Source organism: Micromys minutus (assembly GCF_963924665.1).
Source record: "Micromys minutus genome assembly, chromosome: 12".
In the NCBI taxonomy this organism is placed as follows: Eukaryota; Metazoa; Chordata; class Mammalia; order Rodentia; family Muridae; genus Micromys; species Micromys minutus.
In genome coordinates this window covers 42,537,447-42,558,812 of record NC_137981.1, presented here as the reverse complement: position 1 = coordinate 42,558,812, position 21,366 = coordinate 42,537,447, and the positions used below count along the sequence as shown (strand labels likewise).

Genomic DNA, 21,366 nt, shown 5'->3' with positions numbered 1-21,366 from the left:
AAACAGGACTGGGCTGCTGATGCTGGCCATAGTGGCTGAGAAAGTATGACACCATGTGTCTCAAGGCATCTGAGGTTTCTTCACAGCTGCCTTTCTTTTGGAATCCACCCGAAGTTTCTTCTTGCCTCCTGTCCAAAATCATTGCTCCACAGAATTCTTACTGTTGTTGGCAGGATTGGAGCTGATGTAGCTGGGAACACATGTTGCATTGGAAATTAAGTTTGGTGCTTGTTTCTAGGCCCAGGATGGATGCCCTGAGACTGGCAAATTCAGCTTTTGCTGTTGACTTGTTCAAACAACTGTGTGAAAAGGAGCCAGCAGGAAACATTCTCTTCTCTCCAATATGTCTCTCCACTTCTCTGTCCCTTGCACAAGTAGGTGCCAAAGGTGACACGGCAAGTGAGATTGGACAGGTAAGCTGCCCAGGCCCGGGGGGGGGAAAATGTGTAAGTGGAGCTATTCAGGACCAAGAACTGTACCATTTCTAGGGCTCCTTTAATTTATTCTAAATGGAAACACCCATTTAGGGGTAGCAGAACCTATATTTAGAACAGGTACCAGGCTGAGACGGAGACCATCGGGACCTGATGGTCGGTCATATGACATTGCTTACCTGACATACTTGAAGGTCAATTAAAATGACTTATTAAATACTGTGTTGCGTGTATCCTTAACAAATGGGGAAAAGCTATTCCCTGCCCCGTGCCCTACATCCAGAGAACAGAAGCACTGCTTCTCAAACACAATTTATTTCGAGCATCAAACTTATATTACGATAAAAGCACAACTGCATTCTACCCTAGAGTATGTGGAATCTCAGCAGCAACATCTCAAATGATCTATCTTCAAGCTAGTGTAGATGAAGAGAGTAAATCGCTCGAGATCTCATCTGAGCGGCGTGAACTGGAGTAAAATTTCCCACACAAACACATATGTACAGAGAGAAGTTTCAGGGCTTCTTTTGAGCTATGCTTGATTAGCCTTGACATTCTGGGACCTTCAAATGACAGGCACTGCTTCATTGCTGTTTTGAGATTTAGTCTTAGACAGCAGGTACACTTTCTAATTGCTTTCTGCTATTTTCCTTATGCAGATTGATGCAAGGCTCAAAAAAAAAAAAAAAAAAAAAAAAAAAAAATTAAAAACCCCATTCTGTCACAGATCCATCAGTACTTAAAAGGGAAACACCTGCTTCACCAGTTCCCCTAAAATCATGACATACACAGTGTTGACTGGGTCAGGATGGGGAACTGAGGGAGGCAGAGGAGACGGTCTCAGTCCTGGGGAGAGGAGCTGTACCGTTTGAACTTCTCACCTCCATATGCTGGAAACCTAGCTTCCATCCTCCAGGTGCCATCTCTTTTTCTGGAAGTACTGTTGGGGGTCAATGGGGGTCCATGCCTCAACCACAAGGAAGATATTTCCCTGCATGTGACCTGTTTGTCTTTTCCATCACATCTGGTCTCTGCAATATTAATTTTAGTTATTTCTTGAGAACTTACATATGTGTACAATGAAACACGATCATATCCATCCCCATTTACTCTTTCTTTTTTTTTTTAATAATATTTATTTATTTTATGTACTCTGTTACTATCTTCACACACACCAGAAGAGGACAATGGAATTGGATCTCACTAGAGATAGTTGTGAGCTTGCTGGGAATTGAACTCAGGACCTCTGGAAGAGCAGTCAGTGCTCTTAACCACTGAGCCACCTCTCCAGCCTCCATTTACTCTTTCTAACTTCCTTTACATCCTCCCCCGCCACCGAACGTGGACTTTTCCAGTTTCTTATATCTTTTTTTCTTTTTATAATCTATCTAGTCCTGCTAGTGGTGATTATATTTGTATAGGTGCAAGGCCAGCTGCCGAGGAATGGGAATTATACCAGTGGCTCCATATGCTCTAAATTCTGATTGGAGAAATCCCTTCCTGCAGTGGGCAGCAGTCATGCTTAGATACATAACTGATCAATAACTAAGAATAAGAGACCAGTGCTCAGCCCTACATGAGACATCTCTCTTGACCACTCTTACCCACACAATGCCAAGGCTCAGGAAATATGGACTAGGATCCAGATAAAATGTAAGCGATGGAGGGTAGGGAGAAGTGCTGTAAAATGCAAACCTCTGGACTAGACATGCTTAGAGGTGCACAAATTCTGGGCAGCTGTGGTCACCTGCACAGAACTCATGTAAGATGGATGTAGTCAAATCTTAGATTGATGGGGAGCTGATCTCCATGCCTTATCCATCACTGAGGATCTACTGATGCATGAATCCGGGGATCCAATTAAGGCCTCATGCTTGCAGGGCAAGAACTGTGTCTCCTCAACCCTGAGGACCATGTTTTTGTTTGTTTTGTTTTGTTTTTTTTCTTAATAATGATTTTTTTTTCTCTTAACAGGTCCTTCATTTTGAGAACGTTAAGGATGTACCCTTTGGGTTTCAAACAGTCACTTCTGATGTTAATAAGCTCAGTTCTTTTTACTCTTTGAAACTAATCAAGCGACTCTACATAGACAAGTCTCTGAATCCTTCTACAGTAAGTTTCTTGTAACAGTAGGATGGGACCTTTTCCCAGAAGGGGCATCTTACACTGCTAGGTTTCCTTTTCAGAGTGACAGCTCTGACCTGAGGGAGTTTAAATAAAGCACCTCCCTGCAGATGTTGGATGCTGATAGATGAAGCAGTAGTCACTTCTGCTCAGAGTATAAAGAAGTGTGTCCCTCTCCCCCAGCAAGCAATGACAAGCACTCTGCCAAAGCCCAGTCTATGGAAGGACAATGGAAGCTCCAACTACCTAATAAATGGATCTTCATATGGGGCTCAAGACAATTTGTGATGAGCTCTCTCCTTAAACAAGGAACCATGGCCTGATAATGTCTTAAATGCCCCAATTCAGTTTTTGACATGTTCCAGAAATCTTTTAGTCATCAAGAAGATAACCACTACAAACGATCAGTTTTAATTAGATGTGAATATCTGTTGTTTTTCTAGGCTAGCTAAAGACATTTGTACAAAGCTACCACAGTCATTGAAATCAAATCCTTTCTTGAAGCAGTCATATGAAGAACATTGTGGTCCACTCTTGTTAGACTCCAGAGTGTAGCATAAGATCTTTTGAGATCTCTATTTAAACACATAACCAAGATTCTTGATGATAGGACCTTCCCATCTCTGCTAACAGAACTCACTCAGTTCTGATTTCCATGGTCAGAACTTCAAGCTTTTCAATCACTAAGCCAAATGTCCCACTTTGGCACAACAATGTTATGCATTCAGTATTGGTTTTTGTGAAAGATCTCTGGGAATTAAGTTACTAGATATTGTTGTCAGTTTACTCTTATGGCTTGAAGACACATGCACAACTATTTTTATTCCAGCCGTCACCTGGGAAATTAAAGAAAATTGAGATGTGAGTTTCATCTGGGCATTGGAACATTTTAAAAGCTCCCTAAGTGATACTTAATGACTTTTGTCATTGGCAGTGACAGTGGAGGCTCCTCACCTCACCGTCTTTCTGGTGTTCTTAGGTAGTACTGGCTGCCTCAGTTAGTTGAAGGTTGGGTTCAATGGACTGGAGCTAAGTTAGTAGTTAGCTAAGACTGTTGTTTCTGTGAAGAAATTCGAGGGCAGACTGATGTGGCATTCAAGTTATGTTAGCTTGGTTGGACTTCACTCCCAGAAGGATTTCTATGAAACTAGGAGCTTAAACACTTCTTGTTTTCTTTTCCCACCATTTCCCATTTTCTCATTCCCCTCCCCTCTCTCACCCTTCCTTTTCTTCCTTTACTTCTTTTCCCTTTCCTTCTCCCTTTCCATGTGTTCTCCTCTTTCCCTTCTTCCTTCTCTTTCTTTTCATTCCTCTCCTCCCTTCCTCTCCTCTCCTCTTTCCCATTCCGTTCCTTTCTCTTCCTCATTTTGATTTCCTTTTCTCCTCCTACTATGGAGTGCCTGCAAATATATAAACTGTAGTACAAACACTTGTGCTCTAAGGGGCATCACCTGACTCAGAACTACTTAAATGTTTGTTGAAAGCCCATCTTGGTGGCTTCAAATCTCCTCTATCAGTACCAGTGGGGGTAGGATTTGCGTTTTAAATGTGAGTTAGAGTTAGACTTAGACACACTGCTGTGCTCTTTATAGCCCTGTTTCACATTTCAACATACAGATGAAACTCCTGGAAATCTTGGCTAAAGTACCCAGTCCAAGTCAGTATGTCTAGAGGCTTAAGAGTTCATTCTAACAAGAGCTTAGATGTCTGACTCCTGATCTGTGGATCTTATTTGAATGCTAGAACCCTAAAAAACATCACTTATTCTAGGGAAAATAAAAGTTTTTTTTGTCCATTGCTTTATTTTCTGTTTTACACACACACACACACACACACACACACACACACACACACACACACACACACACACACTCTTGTTGCTCTGATAAAATGCCACCCAGAAACAACTTAATGGAATAAATATTTGTTCTGGCTCCAAGTTTCACTGGGTTCAGTCCATGGCTGTTTGTTCCCATTTGCTTGGGCAGATACATCAATAGGAGTATATAGCAGAAGACCTCTGTTCACAGCACAAAGTACCAGAAAGTAAAGAGTCACAGGAAATGGCCAGAGATAATATTATCTTCAAGGCTTCCAGTGACCTAGTTCCTTCAGTTAAGCCCTATTTTCCAAAGGTTATTGAAAGTCTCAAAATGGTGCCGAGACCTTAAGAGTCTGAGGCATGTTTTAAATAGAAAACACATCAATATGTTTATATTTTGTATAGAGTAATATAAATAAATATTTTTTAAATAATGGGGAGTTTCATATCTAAATACATATTTAATAATATAGTGTTTCTTTTGTTTTTCACAAAAATTATATCCAATTAATAATTTAGTAATTTGATATGTCTTACAGTTAAAGAAATAAAACATCTAATTCAAAGAAAATACTTATTTATATACAATGCTTCAGATAGTGTGATCAGTTTTGAAAATGTATGCATAGTAATAGGCATTTAAGGAAAGAGTTTCTTAGCGCAGTGTGGTACTACATTAGTTCTATCTACCTTTGCAAGGAGCTGCTCGAGTTTGTGAATTGAATGTTTGTTTCTTTTCAGGAATTTATCAGTTCCACCAAAAGACCATATGCAAAAGAATTGGAAACTGTTGACTTCAAAGATAAACTGGAAGAAACGAAAGGTCAAATTAACAGCTCCATTAAGGAGCTCACAGATGGCAAGTACCATTTAATAATGCTCAGCTGGCCCTCCCTGCTTAGTCTTTGTTTTAAACTTAGGAGTACTGAGCATCTGGAAGCTTCCTCAGATATTTTTAGTACATGAGCACATTCTTTGCTCAGCAAGCCATGCCAACAACTTGGGTTTCTAGGCATTTCTCACACCAGCTCTTTACTTGGCAGATCATCGTGGTGCATTGTTCTCCATGGGCCTTTCCTTGCTCTCTGACAAGCTGCCACATGCTCACACGCCCTGGGAGAGGCCCAGCTGTTCCTTTTATACTATGGGCTTTGGCAAATGGTGAAGGCAGATTTTAAAGTCTAGAGATGGAAAGATGATGCTCGAATCGACCTCCAACTAAAAATTCTTATAACGTTATCAAAAACAGGATCAAGGACAAAAGGCCTTAGGCAAGCGTAGACAAAGGCAAACCTAGTATCATGGTAGAAGTTTGTCCTGAGTCCCTCAACTGTTCAGGATGCTGAGTTCCAGAGTTCATCCCTGCTCCTCCTGGAGCCTTCTCAGTCCTGTCTCTGTCCTTACCTACCCTCCCTAGCCCCGCTGAAAGTCCCAGTCAATAGCCTTCTTTTCCAGGAAAGAATTGGAACCAAGATGGTTTGGGTTGTACTCAGTGTCCCTAGAGATGTTTTTACAGTGTTTGTACAGGGAAGTCTGCTGGGAATAGAAAGTAATCATGAAGGATTGGCAGTCACTGCTGGTTATGGTGGGATCCCCTGCTGGAGCGAACAAGCATGCAACAGCAGGCAATTTAGACAGATAATTGCTATATGTGCTTTTCTGTAATCATTTGCAGGCCACTTTGAGGACATTTTGTCAGAGAACAGTATAAGTGACCAGACCCAAATCCTTGTGGTTAATGCTGCCTACTTTGTTGGAAAGTGGATGAAGAAATTTCCGGAATCAGAAACGAAAGAATGTCCGTTCAGAATCAACAAGGTATGTGCATCGTGAAGCAGGAAGTAGAGTCCAAGGTCGTGGCAGTAGAGCAGGGTACAGGAATGATTCTCTGTGTAGAAAATGAAGACATGCAACAATCGAAGGAGGAAAAAGGAAAGCAAGCAAGCAAAGCAAACTGGAAGCCTCCAGATTGTCAGGAAGTCTTGACCACTTAGGACTTTTGTTCCTGACTCAATAGCTGCACTTTGATCTCATTTTTTTTTTTTTTTTTTACTTACCTGGCAACAAAACACATGGTTTAATATTTACACCCTACTTCTCCCCCTCCCTTTTGTAGTCCCCAGCCTAGCTCAAAGTATTTATGATATGGTTGACTATGAAGGAAACCCGAAGCATAGCTTTACTCATCTACATTCCTGGGAATCATTACAGAAGGAATTAGCAACCTGTTTTTCAGGGCATCTCATTTATACTATTGACATGGATGTAGTAAAGCTAAAATTCATAAGTAAAAAATATTAAAAAATAAATTAAACCAAAGAACCAAGACTGGAAAAGTCTTGAGAGAAACCAGGGAAGCTCAGGGATCCTTATGTGATGTGGCTGGTCTTTGGTGAGATGGGACTTGTGTGAATACTCAGACCTGGGCCAGGCAGGTGAAGGGACTTACTGCCAATTCTCATGGCTTGTGTTTGGTCCTCAGTCCCCACATGGTAGAAAAGGGAAATGGCTTCTGTAAGTTGTTCTGACTTCCAGGTGTGCTCATTTGCCACGGTGCTTATATATATCTGCACACTCTCACAGGCAGGGATGAATGTAATAAAAAATAACAGAAGAACTCAGACCCTTCGGCTGTCTTGGTTTGCAGATATCATGCAACATTTTTTTCAGTGTTGTATTTCTCCTCACCAAATACCATCTTCTAAAAATAAATGTATTTTCATCCTCTTCTTCCCCTCCATAACTCTCTCAGAGCCTCTTCCTCCATCCCCACCCAACCCCATGATGTTCTCTCCCTGTCAAAAACAAACAAAAAACCCCACAACCGAACAAGAAAGACAGCAAACACAAACAACAACAGAATGTCAAAATAGATAGACAGTATAAAGAACAAAATAAGGCACATAAATAACAAAGCACACACACATGAAACACATGGAGTCTGTGTTGACCCCATACTCCCAAGTGTGAAGCCTGCCCTGGAGTGTAGTTGATACACACCCAGTGAGACTTCTTTGGTGAAAATGTCTTTTCCATTTCCTGGCAGGAATCAATTGAGAATAGTCTTTTGGTCAGGGCTAGCTTTGTGTCCACTTCCCCTTCTCAGGGGTGGGATCCCATCTGGCTTGAGCCTGTGCAGGTCTTACGTATGCTGCCCCAGCCTCTGTAACTGCACACGTGCACCAGTCCTTGAAGCCACTCACTACGTTTGGCTCTTACAGCCTTTCTGCATAGATCTCTGAGTCTTCAGGGGAGGGGTTAGATAATGACATCCCATTTAGGGCCGAGTGCCCTGAAGCCTCTCAGTCTCTCCAGACTGTTCAGTTGAGGATTTCTTTGTTAATTACCATCTACTTCAAGAAGAAACTTCTCTGATGATAGTTGAGTAATGCTCTGATGTTTGGGTATGGCAGTATGTCATTAGTAGTCATTTTATTGTGATGTTTCTATAGCAAAATAATAGTAGTAGGTTTTTTTCCCTGGGTCCATGACCTCTCTAGACTCAGGCTCTTAATGTCTGAACCCAGGAGGAAATCCCCTTCAGATACTAACTTGGTTGGGGTTAGCTAGAGTGGCTTCTGTGATTTCCCCCTTTCCCTCCTATGGAGTTTACATTTATACCACACTCGCTCCAAATGTAATTTCCTTCAGACAAATGTACTTTTTTAGTGCCCAACTTAATGCATGAACTTTATAAGGGCAGGCACCTTGTATTTTTTACCCCAGTGTCTACAGTGTCTTACAACTAAGTGCTTTGAATATTTTTGAGTGAATAATCAATTTCCAAAGACCAGCTTTCAATTTTCCTTTGGACAGTCTTAGGTGATCTTTAACTTGTAATATCTCCCCAAACAACTTTGACCTTCTGACTCTCCTGTCTCTACCTCTCCAGCAGCGGGATTGTAGTCAGGCACCCCCACACTTAGTTTATGTATTGCTGGAGGTTCAAACCAGAGCTCTGCACGCATGGCAAGCATTTGACAAACTGAGCTACGTTCTTAGCTCGAATGTCAGTGTCAGATAAATCACAACCGTCCACATGCATAGTTTCTCAGGGAGTGCAAAATGCTGTTTTTGCTCCTAATAGATTCAAAGTCTCCCAGGGTGCTGGGTAAGAGGGTGGGGGCAGACAGCCCTTCCTTTACTCTCTCCCTGAGCTTTCTGACTGCAGTGGACTTAACCGACTTTAAGGGACAGGAAGAGCTGTCACACTTTAGACATCTCAGACACTGCATAGTCCACACACAGGCTTTGAGCATGGCTCTGGACATTCGTAGCACTGTCTTTCCTTGAGGGCTGGGGCAGCATGTACTTTACAGTCTCTGCTATTACAGGGGTATCAATTACCCCACTGATAGTCATGTCAAGATGACACCTCACATTTGATTGGTGGTTGGTGTTCCTCCCTGGGAAGGGCTGCCAAAGGGTCCCCGAGTATATGTGAAAACTCAAGCATGTGGCTAACAGTGTCCCCCAGGACATCATGTAATGGCAGTGGGTGGAACTTGGATTTTGGCTCTGATTTGTAGTTTTTATATTTGCCAAAGTGCTAAAGCATGTTTCTGAAAGGAGAGGGAGAAGGTGTGTCATCCCTTCAATTCTTGTTATGAAGTCATAAAGCCAGGTAACATCAGAGCCTGGAAACCTAGACCCTTAGCAGAATTATGGGGGTTTGATGTTGTGATATGCCAGTGTCTACCAAAGGAGCAATTGCACTTGACTCTGGGCTGCATGGGAAACACTCCTTTTGAATATGTTTATTATTTCGTTTTTTTGTTCATTGAACTGCATTTGCCAATCACTCACTATTTTGAGTGATACTATGAAACTTTTGAATGTTTCTTCATGTCCTTTAAGGGGTTGACTACATTGAGAAAGTTATAGTAAGAGCTTAACATAATACCTATTCTGAAAAATGATACACAGATCTCTAAGTTATGCACCCTTTATCTTAAATACTTGAGACTGCAAGAGGTTTTGGTTTAAATTTTTCTTTTTCAGATTTTGTAATATTTCCATTTATTTGATGAATTATCTTGGGGTTCAAGCATAAATCTACCTAAGAAATTTATGTTTCATATACATCTTAGAAACATACTTTTAAAATAACTTTATACACTGTCTCTCTCCATATCTTTTCCTCCTTCTTCCCTTTCTTCCCCTTCTCATATATGTGTGTGTGTGTGTGTGTGTGTGTGTGTGTGTGTTTTGTTAGACATTGAACCAAGAGCTTTACACATGATAGACAAATAAATACTATACTCCTAAGTTATGTCCTTAGCCTGTTTTTTTTGGAACAAGATATTTCCATGTAGCTTGAAGTGGCTTTGAATTTACTATGTGGCTCAGGTTTGCCTTCAATCTCTTCTATTGCCTTCTAACTCTATCTCCTGAGTGCTGGGATTACCAGACTCATACAATTCCCTGTTTTTTATTGGTTGTCTGCCACAGAAAATATGAAGTCATATTGTCTTATTTTTCTTGTATATATATATATATATATATATATATATATATATATATATGTAAATATAATAGATATAGTTCCTATAATGTAGAGTACAAGGAATAATAAAGTACATGAATAACTTTAAAGGAAATCAGAGGATGTTTAAAGGATGCATACCGTGTGGCTTCTTGTGTGTGTGCTTAAGCTGTAATGCTCCAAAACCACAAGAGAAGCTTGTATATTCCTATCTTGACTGTGATTTCTTTCTTTATTTCTGTCTTTATCTTTTAATCATCTAGATCTATATCTATGTTTGTACATATGTATATCCGTTTGTATATGTCTTCATGTGTGCTTTTAAGAATTGAAAATTAACCCTTTCAAAATATTCTCTTCTAACAGACAGACACCAAACCGGTACAAATGATGAGTCTTGAAGCCACCTTCTGCTTGGGTAACATTGATGACATCAACTGTAAGGTCATCGAACTTCCTTTCCAGAATAAGCATCTTAGTATGCTCATTGTGCTGCCCAAGGATGTGGAGGACGAGTCCACAGGCCTTGAGAAGGTTAGAAGGCGGCTGGTCACTTAGACAAGAGAAGCCCAGCAGAGCAAAGAAGTAAAGATGGGGTCCATGGAGGCTCAGAGGGGCCAGCCTCACACACCTCAGCTCAGTCATCTTTAAGGGGTTTGAGGTTTATTCTGTGTCTTTTCTTCTTTAATGTGAAAAAACAGCCAACATTTATTGACATGTACAATGGGTCAAGGAGAACTTTCTTATTTAGTTTTTATAACATTTATAACACAATTAGAAACTGTTAACATGTTCTTGTTTACCAATGAGGAAGGAAGTCACAGAGGGTAATAGCCAGTCCATCCACATGATCAGTTGATCTCATGAAGACCAAGGGTTAGAGGCTGGGAGGAGAAGAGCCCTTGGTCTACACTCCATGCCCAAGCTGTAAACAGACAGAATAATAAACCCATTAGTGCAAAATTAGTTAACTCTAATGCTTTTGTTTTTGTTTTTGTTTTTTTTTTTGTCTTAGTAACTTGTACAGAGCAAAACTGAGAATATTAATTGAAAAGTAATTGTTGTAGTCTACTAAAGTAAAAAAAAAATTTTCTCATTAGAAAATGTACTTCCCCTAGCTTATGTCCTTAACACATCCTTGGCTTTTATTTGCACCAGGAGAATAATAACACTGGTACAGTACTGCTTCATGTTAGTACTAGCAGTTAGCTACTGTCTTTCTTGGTGGTACCTGTGTGAAGGTCAAGGAACAATTTAATTTCATTTGCTTCATAAATAATTTTATGACTAAGTTATTTTATGCTTCATTGAGTATCTATCTTTTAAACCTGTTGAAATGTTTGTGCTCATCACTTTTGATATTAAAAAGTGAGTCAGAACTAGTCTAAGTTCCTATTATTTAAAAAAAGGAATAGCTTTTAATTAACTTTGGTAGTATGCCCAGATCATGAATTCCATGAGCTCCTTTGTAGAAAAGTTATAGTAAACAGGAGATCTACGGGAAAGTTTCTAATTTTACATTCATTTCACCGTTGTGTGTGTAACAGCACAGTCTGTGTCTGAAAAACTGCTCTAGATTTTAAGTAAATAAAATCCATGCTCTCTTACGTTACTGAGAAGAGAGCCTTCCTGTAAGGTGGGAACAAGAAATCTGGGTGGCTGGTAGATTTTACATGAGGAATTTGTTCTGTGCCGGGGTGTCTTCAAACCAAGGTTGATTCAAATTCATGAAAACTAGACTTAACACTTACTGTTTTTAATCAAGGTAGTTTAAGACAAATTTTACAATTAGAAATAAATAAAATTAAATACTTTTTTCTTTTTTTTGTCTTTAGGTTGAAAAACAACTCAACCCAGAAACACTGTTACAGTGGACCAACCCCAGCACCATGGCCAATGCCAAAGTCAAACTCTCCCTTCCAAAGTTTAAGGTAGAAAAGATGATTGACCCCAAGGCTAGTCTGGAAAGCCTAGGGCTGAAAAGCCTCTTCAATGAAAGTACATCGGATTTCTCTGGGATGTCAGAGACCAAGGGAGTGTCTCTATCAAATGTGATTCACAGAGTATGCCTAGAAATAACCGAAGACGGTGGTGATTCCATCGAGGTGCCAGGGTCCCGGATCTTACAGCACAAGGATGAATTTAATGCTGACCATCCGTTCATTTATATCATTAGACACAACAAAACGCGAAACATCATTTTCTTTGGCAAATTCTGTTCTCCTTAGCTATCAGGGCCTTGCCAAGTCTCAGGTAACTTGTCAGTAGTTGCAGAGCTCTGTAAACTTTGTATTCAGACTATTGCTTTCTATACAATAAATTGTGAATGTTGCTGAATCGGGAAGCAGTGCATATTTGTCATATGTATCCTTCACACTCACAAACATTTCCCCCCTCTAATTCCTCCTTGTTTTCCTTTGTCAAAGAAAACAGTGAATACTTGCTGTGAAAGGGAATCACTTTAGAAAATACGTGCTCTTCATTTGTCAAAGCATCTGGAGCTATGGACGAAAATGCAGTCTTCAAGGGAGGAATTGTTGTAGGGAGGATGTGGGGACACTATTTTCAGCTTTGTCTTTACTGAGACAAAGACTTCTAGACATCTTCACTCCTTTCAACCCTTAAGAAACAATAAAGTATAGGGCCCACAAAGTACCTTTTTAAGTGAATTTGTGTACATGTCACAGTACTGTAGGCCCAGAAGTCTTCATGTTAAGCCTTATGAAACAGTGTTTATCAAGATCATAATTGGAGACTTTAAAAGGATGACCTGTAAATACTATATATCAAGCAAATGGAATATCACGCTATCAACCAATACCTTAACATTTATTTTATAAACACAGACTATTCACACAAAATGAGTACATAAAGATAACTGATCTTTTTTTTCTGAAAAAATGAGTACATTATCAGCTCATGGAAACACTTTGAAGAACATTCCAAATCTCGGAGTGTTGGATAAAGAATTCTGGGCCTCTTTTAGCTGAAGACCAGGAACCCAAGGGAAAGCTCAGCTTTTACAAAAACTGGCTTTCATTTTTCCTAGCTCTTCCACATGGTCATTTGGGTAATGCTGTCTCTGGCAGGACTTCTAACCAGATCACAAGGTCCCTGACATCTCCAGTGTCAGCAACTTGAAATCCACAGGGATTCTCATGATAACAAGAGTTTTATGGTCATTAAAGAAACTTTCCTCTTGCCTAATGTGATGGTGGAAAAAGGGAAGGGATCTCAAACCTTCAGAAAATACAAGCAAAAATATTTAGGTACCTACAATGCTTTGGCATATATTTTTCTCAGTTTATAAATCAAGCTATTTATATAATGGTTCTGGTAAGTCATTATGTTGCAACCCAATTTTTAAATTCACCACCAAAAGGAAGTATTTGCTGCAGTTTTTCTTATGTGTCTTTTCTTATCCAATTTCTTGATATTTACTGTAAATAAGGTTTTTGTTTTTTTCTCCCAAAGGTTCAATGGTGACTTCTTTTCTGTGCTATTGACAATAAAATATTATTGAATTTTGTAACTGTTCTTTCTCTATTGGCTTAGAATCACTATCTTGGAATAGAAAGAACCAAGACACCCTTTTATTAGAAACATTTACATGTGTAAATCCCTTCTGGGCGAATGTGGAGTAAAAAGAATACAAGCAAGTCATGTCCTTGCCATTCTTCCTTCTCCCTGGCCAGCCATCCAATCTTGAATTCTGAGTAGTCCAACGAAGACAAGACCACATTGTGTCAGAATCATCAAACACTTCCAAGTTGAAACCACAGATGCCCATGAAGATATTCAGCTCTTCTCTAGTTCTTTTCTTTTTGGGTCCTTCCTCAAAATGTAACTTTACATAAGCTTCAGGTGTTTTCTCCTCAATGATGTGCTCATTTCATTTTAATTACTTATAACGTACTCAAACGTTTCCTTTTGCTTTGTAAAAGGGAAATGAACACTTGTACAGGCTCCCCACTCTCGCTCATTTCCCCCTTCCAACTTATAAATACAGTATGGGATGATTCTGGGAACGGTGAGTGAATGTGGAAAGAAGGGAAAAGCCTGGTGCCTCCTGGCCAAGGGTTTAGGGAGCTTCAGGTGTCTCCTGGAATTTGTTGAACACTGACAGTTTTGGTTAGTGTCTCCCTGGGATAGTCTACATTGGTAGTTTCCAACCATAGACAATGTCTGCCCTCTAGGGGATATTTTTTGTTTTACTACTGGAGAACATCTCATGGTTTGGTTAATAACTGCAGCAACAGAAGAGTGTTATCCAGTACACTGTGCCTAGACTGATTTAGAAGATATCAATAGGCCACGCGATAAAAGACAGATCCAGAGAGAGAGCCTCCCTGAAGCAGAGAAAGAAGAATAGTTTGGAACTGCAGTAGAGGATGAAGGATGTCTTCTTTCTGTCAGCTGCAATGAGACCTAAAAATTTTGATCACTTATTTTGGCAGAGTCTGCTTAGAGGACCGATCTCATTACAGTATGGTTTCCAGTTGGATTAGATGGTCTTTAGAGTCCCAAGAGGACACTGTGCTCAGTAACTAACATTTGGCTCCTCTCATTCATGATAGCATATCACGATGGCTCCAATCCAGCAAGGCCTTTCTACCTCTTCTTGTTCTCCATGTCCTCTATGCATATGGGGTGGAGCAGAAGGATACGTGTGGAGAGGAAGAGTAGGAATGAAGCCCACTCCTCTGCCTTCCCTGGAAGTGAGTAGGTCTCAGGAAGTCCTAGCAATGGAGGATGGTGAATTTTTCTATCAGAAAGGACCCAATCTTGATTTAGGTTTCTAAGTTTGTTCACTTCTAGAAATGTGCTCCGGGCATATGGCAGTGGCTGGGGAGCGTCATACACAAACCGAGAGGTCAGTCTTCATCCTGACTAACAGGTCTTTTTTTTCTTTTGAGTTTTAATTTTGGTATTTCGAACTTAACAATCTAAATTAAAAATTGGGAAAAAAACCCACCATTTTTTCTGCTCATTTTAATAACTCTACACATGCATTGTTCATTGTTCCACTTAAATATCTCAAAACTCTCCTACTTCCAGCGTGTTTTCTTTTCTCTCCAGCTAATACTTAAAATCCACTTTCAGGGAGAGGTACAATTTATTATTTTCTAGTTCCCAGTTCCCCTCCCCCACCAACTACCATTAGGACAAGCTTCTCATCTCTTGATTATGGCCACCACATGTGGCAGGTCCCTATCCTTTCCCTCACTTCTTCTGCTGTCCCCCACCTGTAGCTTTGAAGGTGAGCAAGAAAGGGAGCTAAAAGTTCATGCATTTGTTAGGATTGTATGTAAGGTGAGAACTGGGCATGGAGTAGTAGTAGGAGGTCTTCACAGTCAAAAGTGTGTCGTGTGAATGTCATGTGTACTATCTCCTTTGAAAGCTCAGGGACTACTGCGCTTCCAGCTCCATTACCAAAATGCCCAGTATGCTTGTAGCAATAATATGGACAGGAGAGAATTCACAAAGGACAGATACTAATGGCCTCCAAACTGCATTTGGACATGTATCCTCAGAAGCTCTAAGTTTTCTTTTCGAAAGTATTTTTCATGACTCTATCCACCAGTGCAGTGTGAGGGGCTGTGCTTGTTCATGGCCATTTTGGGATAAGTGGGATGGGAGTTGAGAGGTGTTAGTTTCTGCCTTCAGGGGACGGACAGTTTAACTAGGTAGGTACGTTAAGGATGACCTCCAACAATAATGGCAAATCTAACATTTGCCACCTGTTCATGCCAAATCAAAACACTGGAAATAGCCGGCAGCAGTGTGACACTAAGCAGTTTCCCACTGGGATTTCACAAAAGCTCCATGCATCAACCAGCATTTGTTTTATATGAGTCCCCAAGAAGCCAGCGATATATCGTAGATTCGCATGGCAGAAGATGAGGCTCTTAGAGCTTCAACCACGCAACTGCTTCCAGACTACCTGCCCTTTCACAAGACAACAATGCCTTCTGTTTGTTGTTTTATCTAAATTAAAAAAAAAAAAAGAATACGCACGCAAAAACGGATGTGTGTATAGCTGGATAAGGTTTCCCTACTGTCTGCACCTATGTTCCTTGTTAGGAGTCTCAGAAACTCTTCTCGACTTGCCTCTCCTGCTTCAGGCCACTCCTCTTCAAGATAAGCTGGTATCCACTAACAGCACAGAGACATTGTCTGTCCTGTTTTTGCAATGTGCATACATGAAGGCATGGTGTGCTTTCCTTCTAGTTGGCTGTACAAACACCTTTCACCCTCCTGCGTGCAGTACTGGGTCATCTTCCTCTTTGCTGTACTGTTCCTCAAATTTGTGAATAAGTTAAATTGTGAATAATTACCACACACTCTTTCCCATTCTTTTATTAATATACAGGGGTTTCCAGTATTTATGGAACTGGCGTTATTATGAACATTGTGATACTTTTGGGGAAATATAAATGCAGTGTTGATCCATGCTTTTGGATGTAACCTGTAAAACACACACAAATCACATATATAATATATGTGACACTTGAGAGGCAGCCTAGTGAGCCACAGGAAGCACAAACATTCAACTTTGGTGAGCAGATAGTTTTCCACAGTGGTTTTGACTAGCACCTATCTATTTTTGTTATTGTTATTAGATTATTATTTGTAGACATTGCTTTTTGCCAGGATGATATCTACTGTCACCATTCATGCCTGGAGCAGTCAGGCTCCTTGCTATGAATGATGTATATTATAATTCAGCTTTCAGAGTAAGTACTCTGACAACATGCAGGGAATAAAGAGGACTGAAATAAAATACAAACCCACTGTGCACGCACGCTAAGCAAGCTTTACCACAAAAAAAAAATAAAAGTCCAGGGTTCTCAGCCCTCAATGTATGCTTGCTAAGACTTATTGAAAGCTTTTCTAGAGGAGTGGAAGGTCCTCAGGAACAAGTCACGGTTCTACAAAATTCCGTGGTTGGAGCCTTTTGAAAGCTTACGTTAAATGAAGTTAAGCACTGTTGAGAGGGCTCCGTGCTTTTGAACCTCTGGGAAATTGGATGGCATTTGTTTCTTATGGTTGTATGGCCTCTCAAAATGGTGCTCTCATTGCATCTTGAAGGGCTACTTTCTTTTGTAACAAGCTTTTGAGAATAGTCAGCTAGCTTATCCTAGAAATTGATCTGGGGAGAAAAAAATGCAAATTTGTTGGGCTGTCACATGGGTGATGAAGCCTTGGATTCCAATACCCAACTGCACAAGTTCTCAGGGGCTCAGGTGTTACTCTAGAAGAAGGAAGGAAGGAAGGAAGGAATCTTAATCTTAGTGATTTCTGAGGCTTCTCTTGGTACCAAAAAATAACAGAGCTAAGGTAAACCCAGCATTTATCTAGTGGAAGCATTAAATCTCCTCTATCTTTCAAAGCATAGCCCGAGGCTCTAACATTCATCTTTGATACTAGGAATATCCCTGACCCCTGCAAGATGAAGAAGCCTAGTTACTATACACTTCCCTTCTCACTTTAGAAAGTTGAGAATTTCTGTGATAAGGATTCCCTATTTCAATTTATGAGCCCCACATTAATGATTAAATAGCTTTTCTCTAGTAATCCCCACATGGTTGTGGAGGGAGAGAAAAGTCAAGGAAATAAATTTAGCTTTTGGCATGTAGCACACAGTTGTTTTTTCTGCCCATTTATGCTCATTGATCTGTTTCTTCACCTGCTGGGTACCAGTCTCTCCTTCTTCCTTTGGGCTTTTCCCGATATGTGTGTCACTGCACACAGATGTGTGGGTGGATCTGTGTAAAAGGATATCTATCTAGTAGAGAGGGTGAAGGAGGCTGAAGGCAAGTTCCTGTCTAACTCACACATGAGGAATATTCACCTCTTTTGAATTCACAGAAAGGCTGTGTATAGGCTTGTAAGGGTTCGTTTACTATACAGTAAAATTTGCCATAGTAGCAGAAGCATCATAATACAATCAATATTACCTTTACTATAGTTGACACAAACACTATTAGTTCAGTCATTTATTTTTAGTTACTTATTTTATAAAATAACAATCCTATGTGAAATGAGTCAAATTAGAAGTAAATATTTCTGGGGAGTCTAAGGTGATGGGGAACATGCTTAGGGGACATGCATATCTTGAGACCAGAGGACTAGTGAAGTACACCAGTTAGCTCTCCACACTCACCGGGCACAGATAACATCAGAGAATGGTGCAATGAACAATCAGTATGCTGTAATGACAAGTTTAGACCTATCCGAATGGCCTGTTTTTCATCTTTGCACCCAAGTTGGCCAACTCAGTTTAAAAGAGGTCACTGGTCTTGCTAACACCATCGTTCTTAGGAAGGTCCTTTGCACAAAGCAAGTTTCATGCTTAAGAACCAAGAGTGTTTGTTCTTAGAACAGTGATGCTTGTGCGAGGCATATGAGTAAAGAGGCCTTTTTTTTTTTTTTCTTTCTTAAAAGCTTGTTTGTGATTGCTAAATTTGACTAGCCACTTGAGGGCAGGCCATGGGAAGTTAAGATGAAATATTTTCTCCTGCCCTTAATTCATTTTCTTTGCTGACGTATGGAAATGCTAGAACTCAATGGGCAGGGTAATTGGGTCAGTGCTTTCCCATGTAGAGAACAGGTTTTCCCATCCTTGGGGAGGCATCATTGCAAAATTGCTGGCATTGAACTTCAGTCTGCCTAAGCTGCTGTATAAGTGACTATACAGCGTGTCCTATTGCTCATCTTGGTGAGCCCATATAGTGGAGTTACAGTTAGCAGGGTATGAGAGCCATACTTCTATATCTAATACTTTTAAATATAGCATGTTCAATGATAATAATGTTGCCACTTTAAAGATCCAAGAGAACACCTAGTGGGAAGCTGCTTGACCATACAGCCATGAAACCACCAAGCTGGATTGCCAAAAAACGTTTTAACCAACCTGCTAATTCATTTATCCATGAGCTTACTGGATAAAAGTTTATCATGTTCTATTCAGGATGAGTTGAGGTGAGACAGGAATAAGACATGAGGGATGACAGGACTCAGTGTGTGATTTGGGACTTAGAGGATGTAGAGAACACATGGAAGACCCTGCTCAGGGTGAAGGACCTCTCCAGAGCTGAGCTGAGTCCAAGGTGTCCAGTAGGCACCAGGGATACAATGAAAGCATTAGAATAAAGAGCAGATGACTATGAATTGAACATGGTGATTCTTATAAAAAGGAAGCATTGGATTGGGGCTTGTTTGTAGCATCAGAGGTTTAGTTCATTATCCTCGTGATGGGGAGCTAGCTGAAAGCAGACACAGTAGCTTAGAGTTCTACATCTAGATCTGGAGGCAGCCAGGAGACCCACTGAACTTGGAATTTTTTTGAAAACTTACCCCAATGACACTTTTTCTCTAATAAGGCCACACTTCCTAATCCTTACAACAAACAAACAAACAAACAAACAAACAAATAAATAAATAAGTAAAAGTTAAAAAGAGTGATTCCCAAGAAATGACAGCAAAGTTTTTTCTTTGTCTTCCACATACACACAGACATATTTGGACAGACAAACACATAAACACATACACCAACATACATGCCTACAAAGAGGATCTAAAGAACGCCAAGCCATGTTGGAGATAGTCTATCAGAAGGCTCAGGATTACATCATAAAGCTCTGTGGTGATCAAGCACTCAAATCTATGAATCTATGGGAGGCATTTTTATTTGAACAGCCACAGTCATTTTAATTCCACAAGCTGCGGAAGAACTTGCAGCTTACACAAAAGCCTCTCATGCTCAGTGGTAGAGTATTTGACTAACATAAGCAAGACTACAGGGTTCAGTCCCTAACACTATAAAGCTACACAACGTCACGCAAGGCCGACTGTCTAAAATGACCAATCGTATGTAACCAGAGACACAAACTTTTCAAAGGACCACAATTTTAGGCCTCACAATATTTGTACATGAAGCAGATGAAGGGATTCCTAGCCAGCATCCTGGGAAAAGAGGTTCAAACCCAAACCAAAAACAACAACCAAACAAACAATCCCCCTGTCCAATCAAATGATGGTTTTTCTGAGTGAATCAGATCATTTTTAATTTCAGCTGGAGCTGATGAAGAGAGGGCAGAGACAGCTTGCCTGTTATCCTTTATTGGTGCCATCACCATTGGAGACTTAGTGAAGAGCACTTTGGGACCGAAGGGCATAGTACTGTTCTCAGACTCAAAGGCTCTGGCAATCTGGAGGCGATCCATGTCATCAAGAAACGAGGTGGGAGTCTGGCAGACTCCTATCTAGATGAAGGTTTTCTCTTGTATAAAAAAAATTTAGGAAATCAACTAAAGAGAATTAAAAATGCTGAAATTCTTATTGCAAATCCTGGAATGGACATAGACAAAATAAAGATATTTGGCTCTCAGGAAAGAGTTGATTCCACAGCAAAGGTTGCAGAGATAGAACATGCAGAAAAGGAAAGGATGAAGGAGAAAGTTGAACATATTCTTAACTGTGCAATAAATTGCCTTATTAACAGACAGTAAATTTATAAGTGTCATGGTTATTGACTATGAAGATTTTGCAGGCGTGGAGCACCTAGCTCTTGTCACAGGCAGTGAGATCGCCTCTACCTCTGATCACCCAGGACTCATGAAGCTTGGAAGGTGCAAACTTACTGCAAAAGTTATGATGGGAGAAAATAAGCTCATTCACTTTTCTGGGGTTGCCCTTGGTGAGGATTGTACCATTGTGCTTCGCGGTGCCACTCAACGAATTTGGATGAAACTGAAAGATCTTTGCATGATGCCCTTTGTGTTCTTGCCCAAACTGTAAAAGATCCTGGAACAGTTTATGGAGAAGGTTGTTCTGAGATGCTGACGGCTCATGCTGTGACAAGGCTTGCCAGTAGAACCACAGGAGAAGAAGCCGAAGCAACCGAGTCATTTGCTAAAGCCCGGAGAATGTTGCCAACAATCATAGCTTGCAATACAGGCTATGATAGTGCAGATCTGGTGGCCTTACAGCTCTGAGCTGCTCACAGGGAAAGCCATATAACTGCTGGACTAAATATGAAGGAAGGTACCATCGGCGATATGGTGATACTAGGTATAAGAGAGTTTTCAAGTGAAGCGACAGGTTCTTTTGAGTGCAGCTGAAGCAGTAGAGGTGATTCTATGAGCGGACAACATTATCAAAGCAGCAGGAAGGAAAGGTGTCCCCAATCGCCGTCCACTGTTAAGCTTTCCCATTTGCTGTAGAACTCTGCACCAGTTCATAACAAAGTTGTCTTTGAAAGACTTCAACCTTTAAAGAAGACTGTGGAATTGACGTATCCATGATAGCCTTAACTTTGAACACTTAGTTGACCTTCTGTGTTAAACATGAGTCTAATTTATTTGCTATTTCATTTTCCATACAATTCAGTTGATTTTCAAGTTTATTTCTCATGCTGTGTATTAAAATAAAAATCCAGGTACTTAAACTATATTTTCTGTGCATATGTGTGTGAGGTATATGTATGTGGTTTCTAT

The 21,366-nt window shown here is 40.3% G+C and overlaps 1 protein-coding gene and 1 pseudogene across 2 annotated transcripts; both read left to right on the top strand.

The window, feature by feature from the left end:
- Nucleotides 1-242: 242 nt before the first annotated feature.
- SERPINB5 (serpin family B member 5) lies at nucleotides 243-12,093 on the top strand (the record flags this gene model as incomplete). The annotated part of the gene is made up of 6 exons (XM_080926822.1): nucleotides 243-413; nucleotides 2,409-2,546; nucleotides 5,122-5,239; nucleotides 6,056-6,198; nucleotides 10,232-10,399; nucleotides 11,701-12,093. The coding sequence occupies exons 1-6, from the start codon at nucleotides 246-248 to the stop codon at nucleotides 12,091-12,093; spliced, it is 1,128 nt and encodes a 375-aa protein (XP_080782948.1). The 5' UTR covers nucleotides 243-245.
- A 6,775-nt stretch (nucleotides 12,094-18,868) lies between these two features.
- Nucleotides 18,869-21,145, top strand: LOC308428334 (T-complex protein 1 subunit beta-like; annotated as a pseudogene). The gene is made up of 2 exons: nucleotides 18,869-18,978; nucleotides 20,013-21,145. The product of its transcript is annotated as a T-complex protein 1 subunit beta-like (transcript).
- The last annotated feature ends 221 nt before the right edge of the window (nucleotides 21,146-21,366 follow it).